The 10,955-nt window shown below is 39.5% G+C and overlaps 1 protein-coding gene across 8 annotated transcripts in view; it reads right to left on the bottom strand.

Moving 5' to 3' along the window:
* Spri (Src homology 2 domain-containing protein sprint) overlaps nt 1–10,955 on the bottom strand; it is a 267,117-nt gene that overhangs the window by 88,507 nt on the left and 167,655 nt on the right. Inside the window, exon 2 of one of the 8 annotated variants that reach the window (XM_076426806.1) lies at nt 42–141. The exons of the other annotated variants lie outside the window; for them this stretch is intronic. Within the exon in view, the coding sequence (XP_076282921.1) occupies nt 42–94 (53 nt within the window). The 5' untranslated portion in view covers nt 95–141. The remainder of the gene's footprint in view (nt 1–41; nt 142–10,955) is intronic. 8 annotated transcript variants of the gene reach the window in all.

The following is a 10,955-nucleotide window of genomic DNA, read 5'->3' as shown; positions in this document are numbered from 1 at the left end:
ACAGAAAAATGTCCCCACCAAATGTGAAAAATTTCACCGACCTGTTTTCAACCAATTTTCTCTGAAAGTAGCATTTTCGCAACCGCGTTTGCATCGTTCTGCAGCCATATCCCCCTTTTCTGTTTAATTTTGGATCCTTACCTGCAAAAAACAAAGAAAAAATTCTTTTAGGACAATATAAAAGTTTTTTTTTAATAAATCAAAAATGTAATACTTTATTGTTTGTATTCTGTGTTATTTATACAATTAAAAACTGAAGATTATAGTTGTCCACGATTTTCAGCCTATCTTCGCCGTTTTATTCTATTCGACGATTTTGACAATGTTTAATAGTTTGTAACTCAAAAACCAATTAATCAATTTTGATGAAATTTTCAGCATGTACACAAGTAACATGGATCTACAAACCACATTTTATCAAATTTTGTTACAATCCCAAATAAAAAGGTACTGCTATTTTGTTCGTAATTCAGTTCATTTATAGAGAAGTTATTCCGACTTAAAGTGCGTGCAATCAATTATAACGCCGACTGTAGCTGCTGTCCGGCATTAGGCTAACTCCCACTACACGCGAGTGGGAAAAAGCGTGTGAAGTGTGCGGCGTACTGTCACCCGAACCACCAAATTATCTAATTTGTACCCGTTGGTTGAACAGGGCCTGCAGATAGGCGGGGATATTTATTTTCTCGCGGCGAAACGACCGGTTATTAATCGCACGATTTTCCCCGGGCCGCGTTGTCCAACACGATCGCATTTAATGCCGAGAAATTGAAACCGTCTCGCCTAAGAAGCTTACGATAAATTACGCGTATTACGTACCGCTCATCGTTGCGGCTGGAATTTTAACGAACCGAGGCTGGTTTTGCAGCGCGCTGCTTTATCAGCTTCACCCACGGAATCGTTTCTGTGAACCCGCGAAAAATTCTTCACCCTCTCCCGGCGAATTGGAAAATTATTCTTAATTATGGAACGCACGCGCGCATCCCGCCTATACGTGATTATGTTAAACCCTCTGTATCCGGATAATCGAGTCTCGTTTCTATTTCTCTTCTCTTTTCTCGTTCGGCGGTCGCGCGAAATCAGATCGATCGGCGAAAGGTTGTCGCAATTTGTCAGCCGTCAGACACTTCCTCCTCGATATTACCTGTAGCGTCGACACAATTTGAATAATCGGTGAATAGACAGGTGATAGTCCGCTCGAACGAGAAATTAATTCGTTAGTATTCATTATCTGCTATTAGCGGGCACCGTCACTTACCAGAACATACATGAATGAATGGTGTAAAAAAGAATGTGACGTAGCAAACGCTTCAGAGGATTTAGAAAATGCTTTTCCGACCTTGTATGACCTTAAATTGTGTCGTACACGAATGAATTTGTCGCGACACTCGCTTTCAAATGATATGAAACAATAACTAGTATTCCATTTGAGAAATTGAAGGGGACCTTCATTTCTGAAAAAAATAGTGCAATCCCAAAAATGTTACATGCGCCATTACGTTGCTTGCAAACAACGTTGTCATTTGTTTCATTTTATTTTTTATTAATATGCAGGCTGAGTCACCTAACGTTTGTACCTCGAATATCTTTGTTGTTCGTCACCTTCATTTCGTAAAATGGAACTACCCTTTTTTGAACAACTACAAGTGTCAGTTGTGATAAATGTATTCTGCTTTGACGACCTTGAACAATTATTGTCATTGAATTCGTAATGAAAGGGAATATCACTGTAGGTGTTTAAAAAAACGAAGGTGACCTTGATATCTTAAAAAAAATGACAGAAGAACAAAATTTTTTGGTATCGTGTGAGCCCCATTTTGATCATTCAACTTTGTGCCCAAGACATTTAATGTATCTTTGAAAACAACAAAGATCTTTGAGGTACAAACTTTAGATTTATCCTGTACACTATTTGCAAGAAAAACGCTGGCGTCAACCTGGATTTAAATACTATTGCAGAAATGGGCGTGCAATGATCGCTGTAAATCAAGCAGAAAATAATTGAAAAGTGATATATACGATACGTATTCTCGTACGTGGCACATTACACAGAGTCACTTTATATTTCTAGTTTTAACCCGTACGGAGCAGCTTGTCGATGACAAGAACATGCTCGCGGATACTCAATTTACAGAACCCAAAGAAACCGTCTGAACGCTGACAATTCCGTTCTAAATTGACGTTAGACATCGCCGATACGAGTAATCGAGTGTCCGGACGTTTAGACACTCGATATTGAACCTAGATATACCGGTATTCTCCTAAGCGTCCTTTTAAATATAATTTTCCCGAGTAATGACCGACTTCGAATCTGGTTGTAAAAGGAACTGGTATCGAGTATGAATCGGAACATTATCTGTCGCGGAAATCGGAGCTTAACGATCTGACTAAGTGACTGGGCGATTAAGAGATAAGAAAAATTACGACTGTCCGCGGGACGAGTCGGTACACGGAACGCTCCCATATAAAATGGAGATTGCTTTTACACTTCCCGTTTTTTGTCCTCGGGGAGCTTATTTCGAACAATGTCCCGGAGAACGATTTTCAACGGCGCCGATTCCCGCGGAAATGAAGTTCTCCGAGCGGACTATAAAACGCAATTAGAGGTCGTTTCAGGGCGGCGCGGAAAGAGAAAAGTGGCACCGGACGAATTTTGCACGCCGGTGTGTTGCAGTAACCCGTTAAGGCCTGATCTACACCGTGTGACAAAATGATGGCACATCTTGAAGTACATCAAATTCAAAGGTGCGAGACAGCTGCGTACAATCTAGAAATTGCACCATTACGAATTTGATAAAATGTTTCCCTTTAATTAAAAGGCTGACCTTCATTGTCTTAAATTGTGTATCTGACTGTATAGTTTTGTAGTCGATTTCAAGATGAATTCAATGACCTGCTGCACTATGACCTTGACTTGACCTTGAATTAAGAAATTGGTATAAAATGGCGTCACTTCTTGTGCATTAATGCCTTATCATTTCTTCAATGTCTTAAAAAGTAATTTGTACCCACCCTATACGTACCTCCCTGTATATACAGGACGGTCAATAAGTTTTCAACAGCTTTTTTTTGTACGAAAATAGGGCTCGAACGGTTTAACGTTTAATCATTAAGTGTGCTATTAGTATAAACTTGACAATGCACCAATTTAATAGGTATTCCGATACACGTTACATAATGATTAGCTCTTTTAATAGATTTTCAGCGGCGATTCCGGCGAAAATGAAGTTCTCCGAGCAGGCTATAAAACGCAATTAGAGGTCGTTTCACGGCGGCGCGGAAAGAGAAGTGGCACCGGACGAAGTTTCGAAACTGCAACGTGCAGATAAACAGTTTATCCATTGAACGTGAGCGCAGCGTTGTGGACGCGGATGTGACGGGAACGGAGTGCGACGGCTTCTGTTATTCGTCGAGATCCATTGCATTCAGGGAGTCAGAAATAGAAACGCGTGCTTATTGCCTCGGGGAATATCGCGTATCGGGGGAAAGGCTGAATGATAGAATGAATCAATAAATAGCTACTTGTGTCAAGCTTTATGTTTCTTTCCCCGGCGTATCCTTTATGTTTTCTACCGACTTTATTACTGAGCGTGGCTTGAACTTCGCTAGATGATTTTGAAGGACGCCATACAGTGGAAAATCAGCCACCAGTTAAATTTAATTGGCGTAAGCATTCTGATTCACTCCCCAGCAATTATGTACGCGGCGTGCCTGGAAGTTTTTGCTTCAAAATTTCTTTTCAAATACTTGAACGGTTCTTTATTAAAAATTATAACGAGTAAAGAATTTGTACAATAGTAAAATTATGATAAATATAATTACGACAAAGGACGCGGAACTATTATAAACTTTTATTATACACCCTTTTCCGCCGGATGTTTACCACTACGGACGCATTTTTCGAGATTACCGATTCGACGTCGCTCGATACCAACGTTACTATGAAAATCCAGAGGCGTGAAACGCTCGCGATCCATTCGGCCGGAAATTTGCGGCTGCGATAATCTCGCTCGTCTGCGTTGCATCGTTGCCGATGGCGACCAACGCCGCCAGTGCATTTTGCATCGGGCCGCTTGCACCAGCCAGATAGCCGCATTAGCGTGAACAAAAACGCGCCGATTTTACCGCGTGCTGCTCTGTTGACTCGATTGTCTACGCGCCCCCCTTTTTCCTACCCGATCGCCTATTAAATCATCGGCCCGCTCTTTTCGTGCTCTCGCGCGTGAGATTGATGCGGGCGCGTTATTCACCGAGATATGGCTCTGCTAGAGACAGTCTCTGATTGAAATTTCGGCCGTGCGATAAGCCGACCGGCAGCTTCGACTCTCATTGTTCGATTTTTGTTCATCATAGTCGTTTTATGAAACAATACGATTTTCTTCGGGTTTTTCATTTTCAACAAATCATTATCTGGTTTCCTAGTATTCTCGTTTATTTTTGAATGAATAATTGTAAAATATGCGTATGTACCTTCCCTTTACAATTCTTTTCTTTATTTTCACCCCCTATCGTCTCTCCTATTCCTCCACTCCTACCCATTCACACTCTAATCCTTCTATCCATTTTTTCCCTCTGTCATTCACACTTCCCATCCTGCTTTTCCTTTCTCTCTCTCTATCTAACTTTGCCATCCACACCTCTACCTCTCCATTTTCATCTAGTACCTTTTTCAACTTCCCCTGTATCCCTTCTTCATCCCTGCATCTTTCCAGTTGTAAAATATGTGATAAAAAGAATTTCTTTTGTGTGATATCTTGGCACTAATTCAATAGCTTTGAAGATATCGAATAAAGTGTATTCTTGATCGACAATTTTGAGGGCTGTTTTCACCCCTTAGAAGAATATATTTTTCCAAGAATTACCTCTCACAAAAGGTTCATTAAAATCAGCTTGTATAAATTTAATAATATTCAAGTTTCAGAAACATCTGGTAATATTTTCATTTTTTGCCACCTTGTGGGAGTTCCTGGCTGACTGTATAACTGTTCTGAAAGTTACAGTGAAGGAACATAAACATCCGTAGCCTACATATCGCTTATCGTGGAACGTTCCCAAGAACGCGCATACCTGTTTGCAATACTCTCGATCGAGTCGCCGCGCCGGTGGTAGGACCACGCGGGTAACAGTCTCGCGTAGTTATGTACCTGCGTAGGTATGCGCTCGATTGCCCACACGACAAAGCGGAACACATCACGCGTGAAAATAACCAGGAGATTAATACGTTCGCGCGAACCGGCCTTTCCTCGCGACTGTTATCTCGCCACGTTTTCCCGTCACGTTCCGTCACGCCTCCGCTCGACCTCCGTCCACCTCGCCGACGAAAAACAGAGGAATCGCGACAAGGTGGTCCCTGTCCTACCTGAAAATAATTTACCGAGGCCATCGTTCCATAAACGTTGACGGTGAAACGGGGATGATTCATCAGTAGACTGCGGATCTTTATGCGAAATAAAAATGGTCTGCATCGATTGCAAGAGATAGAAACCAAATTGAATGTTACTTCTTTCCTTTAATAGAGGAGAAATCATACAGTCACTGACAATTTAAAGTGGACACCCTTAAACATCGCATAACTTTTTAGAAATTGGACCAAAGGACTTGAATTTTTTTAAGATGTTAGACCGGCTAGTTCGCTAGAGAATAAGTGAACAAAAATTTAATACGATTGCAATTGGTAGGAATTGTACAAAATTTTTAAAAATGATGTTTTGTCAACTTTTTTATCTGGGCCTGTAACGATAATTTAAAAAATGCGTTTTATAGATTTCGGTAACTTGTATGCATACTGAAAATTTCATCGAAATCGGTCTACATTGCAATGAGCTACATACGTTTAAAGATGAGAGCTTAAGGGTGAAAGTCGCAGATTTTCAGCCTTGCCAGGGCATTTCGCCCTTACGTGATCATCTTGAAACGTATGTAGCTCATTGCAATGTAGACCGATTTCGATGAAATTTTCGGTATGCATATAAGTTACCGAAATCTATAAAACGCATTTTTTAAATTATCGTTACAGGCCCAGATAAAAAAGTTGACAAAACATCATTTTTAAAAATTTTGTACAATTCCTACCAATTGCAATCGTATTAAATTTTTGTTCACTTATTCTCTAGCGAACTAGCCGGTCTAACATCTTTAAAAAATTCAAGTGCTTTGGTCCAATTTCTAAAAAGTTATGCGATTTTTAAGGGTGTCCACTTTAAATTGTCAGTGACTGTATACTGACATCTTCAGTTTTTAAAATTTTCCAACAATTTTCAATTTCATCTACTCAATTTTGCTATAAATGCACGAACTTCCGCAGTGTAATAATCATTAACAAGTTTCTAGTTGTAGCAACGTTACAAATTTCTTTTTAATGAACCAACTATAATAATGGTAGGCCCCACGTTGGATATTCGCTGGCAAATTGTCATAAATTTGGTTGTAGGCCAAAACCACCAACCGTATCCCAACCAATTCCCAACCGTTGGCCGACCATAAATTCTACTAGGGAAATGGCCGAGTAACTCACTGTGTAAGCCACCAATCAGTGAACAAGTAGGAAAATCGTTTCTCTGTCTGTGACCTTGAATGCCCTTGAGTTATGATACGTCCTTGAATGATCTTGGGTTATTTTTATTATAGAAAAATTGATCGCAAGGAGCCTAACCTGGCGGCTAAAGATAAAAGGAGAGCAGATAAAGAGCAAGCTGTGCGTCGAAGGGAGGGCAACTCCATCGCATTAAAAACGCGTTTGCGGATCGTGTTCGTTATTGTATGCTAACGACGTGTAATTTGCGACGCAATTTGCACCACGATATTCCCTCGTGATTAATTCATCTCCGCTGTTACGCGATTACGCGTTTGTTTATGCTTTCATTCATGATTTCCCGCTCTCCCTAGACGCCGTAGCTATGTCGATCGGATTTAAAAAAAAAAATCCAAAAACGTCGATCGATGAACTTGTCAAAGCTACTCTGAACGGTTTCTTGCCGATCCGATGTCTGAGAATTACTGGTCGCGACCACTAGACGTTCCACGAAGGATATTTTCCACGGCGGTGAACCTGTTTCGACTTCTCTGTCCGAGCGCGGTTCTATTTAAAGACAATGGTAGCCGTGAACTCGCGTTACGCTCCTCCCTACGATCAATTATACTTTAATTGCCTGTCTCGATAAGTGGACATCTGCTGCGAATTACCAACTTCGTGACTGCTCGATTCGCAGCCCTGTCCGACGGTCCATTCAGTCGCTATGAAGCCATTATCTGAATAACAGTTCTGACAATGGATGGCCGAGATTTCAGTCAAAAGTGGAGATGACAATTGCCGAGAGTGCAACGAAGCTTTGTTCCAGATGCTTATTTTCAGTGTACCGTCCGCTGAACGACCCTTGCACTTTCTTATTCCTGTTAAGCCAATCAGGAATAAAACTGATTTCTGGGTATTCCACTCGTGTATATGTAGGGGAAGAGGTTGGGTTATGAGACGGGTTTTGTTTTTGGTCTGTAACTTTTTGCTTGATGAAGATATCAAAGAGTTTTATATACCGTTGGAAAGGTGAAGGAAATACGCAACTTTCATATGCAAAAAGTTTCGTGATTTGATCAACAAGTAAAATTTTATGGCCAATTTTCCGAGGACATGTTTTTTGGCTTCCTGAAAAAAGTGGTTGGGTTGTGAGACACTCGGAAAAATCAACTAAAAGTGGTAAAATGTAAAGTAAAACCCATGTAACTTTATGCAAAAATGAATTTATATTTATTTTAAAGACATTAAGTGACCAAAGGAGTTAAAAAGAATGGCAAACAATGGAAAAAAAGCAAAGAATAGCGAAGAAAAGTAAAAAAATATATAATGAATGGAAGGATTCAATAATGATCTTCCTCTTCGTCATCCAAGAATATGTATGCGTTATACGTTAATAAATACGTTATACCTTATTAATTCGTGGGGTTCTTCCGGTCGCGGAACGACCGCTGCCCTTTCGTCGGAGGTCCTTCGGCTCTCCACGGTTTATGGTACCCGTATGCCGCTATTGAGACTGTGACTAACGAAAGCTAAAATCCTGCCAGACTGTGAAACTAAACAGTTCTCTCAAAAATAGCTTTGTCTAGTCACTCACACCATAAACCGTGTTCAGCTGTTTTTTTACGCTTAGGTAATTTCGAGGACTTCGAGTTTCCTCGACTGGTCCCTACAATGACTATAAATTCAAAAAATAAACCAAAACAAACGTTAAAGGACAAATAAACACTTAATTCTAACACAAACAACGATATTTGACAGTTCTAGTTCGTTTCTAGTAAAAAAAAAACTAGTGTCTCACAACCCAACCACTATGGTGTCTCATAACCGAACCATGATGCCATTCCGAATGTGACAGAAAAAAACAATGTTTTTGTCGTATATGCGCAAAACTCAATATTGCATCGTAAAATGTAAGGAACACACTAAATGAAAATGCATCACACTCACCTTTTTCAATTGATTCACTCAACAAAATAATGTTATTAAAAAAATGAGTAAAAGTTTTACACGATGTGTTTACACACGATGTCCGTATGTAATATAAGCAACGCGTCTATACACCTCGGTGCTAGCACAAAAACTACACTGAGAAAAAAAAGTGGTTACTTCAATAACACGCGTGTTATTGTAATTTTTTTACTTCGGTGAATATCAACGTATTCTTTTCAATAGTATGAAATTTAGAAGCAAATCGTGATGTATTTGAATTGTCTATCATGAAATGATTGAAAATATTATTCGATTCAATACCGTACATTATTATCCGTAATATTTCTCTTTTTCCTTCAATCAGATATGTTGTTAAAAAAATTTGAGAAATGTATTGATTTATACTGGAATTGGTTTGAGGCCATATCTTATTTTTTTGAAAACATTGATGTCAAGCTATTCGCTTATATGATTGGCGGAAATGAGTTTTGCTATTGAAATTCAATAGTATTAAATGTTAAAATAAGTTCATATGATATTGGCACTATTCAATAGTACATCTTATTGAATCAACATGTATTTTTTTTGTTTCGACAGGATTTTTTTCTCAGTGTAGCAGACGTCAAAACAAAAATTTGATAGCAGACAGGTTGGAATTATGTATCGCGATCGCGCGATGGATAAAAACGACTGTCTCACAACCCAACCCGTCTCACAACCCAACCTCTTCCCCTACATATGTGCCCGTAATTATGAAAGTGGTCTAAGTCATATAATGATTGAAAGTTGAATTTGAATTTAGATTTAAATATGTTCCCATAATTATGAAAGTTATCTTTATTATCTCTGAATTTTAATTAAAAAACGCTACGAAGCTTCGTTCCAATAAATCAGTGCGCGACTTCAAAGTTGCCCGGAGCTCTAGAAGATTGATGGTCGGTCGGTTTATTCTTAAACTGAAAAAGCAGTGACGCACCGAGTCACCCTACAGGTCGATTGTTAGCCGGCAACAATGACTTTCGATTGAAAAGCTAGACGTCTTGGCCGCTCATCGTGGCTGGCGTCGCCGCGGACGGTTTATTAACGAAACCCTGAACGTTTATTCAAGCCGAGGCTTTTCCTTCTAATTGGATTTCCCCTTCGGCGAAAGAAATTCGCTTATCGACGGATGCGAAGATGTGAGGACCGATTCAAAAGCGATGGCCACGTTCCGGAGGAGTTGAGAGTTCTCGGTTGCTCTCTATCGACGTCCCCCGCGGCACCGCGCAGAAAGCGAAGGAGAAAAAGAATGAAGAACGGCCATCTTGGTGGAAAAAGAATCGGGGGAAATTCGTGAGGATGGATTATTGAGAGCTCGTGAAATCGGAACGGTTTCTAGGGACTTGTCTGCCCAGTCCTCGAGGATTGATCTTGAAGAAAAGAAGTGGATCGAGTCAATTCATTCTTATGTCCGCCAACTTCTTTTCTCAAATTTCAATATTTCTTCGGCGGAAGAGAATTCTGGTATGCATACAGTGGTCCACGAAAGTCTTCGAACGCCCTTTAAATCGGAATAACCTTTACAATAAGTTTTACACGTGTAAAAAAGCAAATTATTTACCATTTTTGTGGTAACCTATCATCGAATTCAATAATCCTGTGAATAAATATCTTAATTTTAATTTAAAAATCCTACGAACTTTCAACGCCCAGATACAATAAAGTCGCGAAACGAGAACGAATTTCGGTGATCCGCTGATTGGCTTAATCGGATGATCCGATTAGATAGGCTCGCAAAGTTCGACGCGTTACATGATCCTGACAGACGCTGGACGTTACAGACCACCTAACAGCTTCGCGTGGAACAATGGAGAACTGATTCATTCATAAAAATGAATTTCTTTTCTCCCGCCACACACTGGTCCACGCGCTCGATCTAGCTGTTCATTTGGTAAAAAAGCAACTTGCCCAAATCGATGTTGATTGAATGTATATTACTTCCTGAATGTCCATGAAATTCGAAAATGATGAAATTAATGAGATTTATTAAAAATTGTGATTAGAACAAGCATTTAAAAATCAACATTTTATGAATCCTATTTGCCACCGAAAAAATTACCTCTTTTCTTATTGATACCCTGGAGAATCTATTTAATATTATGTGTCCATTTTTGTTGCAAATGAATAGTATTTGTCTACATTTAGAGTATATCTTTTGTACTAAGATTTAATATTTATAATTTATTGAGATAACAATGCTCTATAAAGTAAAGAGAATCTTCAAAGTTTTCAATCTGTGGTAAAGAATATCTTTCGAGTCCCTCATCGTCCCTCATTGTATCAAAGTACATTATCAGCATTCGTTTCTCTATGAAATCATCCAAGAATCACATCCCATTCGGCCCCGGTACACAAGTTATTATTGTTTAAAGAGTATGTGTCGCCTGAATTGTGGCCGAATCTTTGTCATTTTGACGATGCAGTCGAACAATTAATATTGAAAGATGTTGAAGAAGTAAGTGATGACAATAACGAT

Source organism: Lasioglossum baleicum, chromosome 7, assembly GCF_051020765.1.
Source record: "Lasioglossum baleicum chromosome 7, iyLasBale1, whole genome shotgun sequence".
NCBI lineage: Eukaryota > Metazoa > Arthropoda > Insecta > Hymenoptera > Halictidae > Lasioglossum > Lasioglossum baleicum.
The sequence above is the reverse complement of the archived record's forward strand: the minus strand, read 5'-3'. Positions and strand labels throughout refer to the sequence as shown.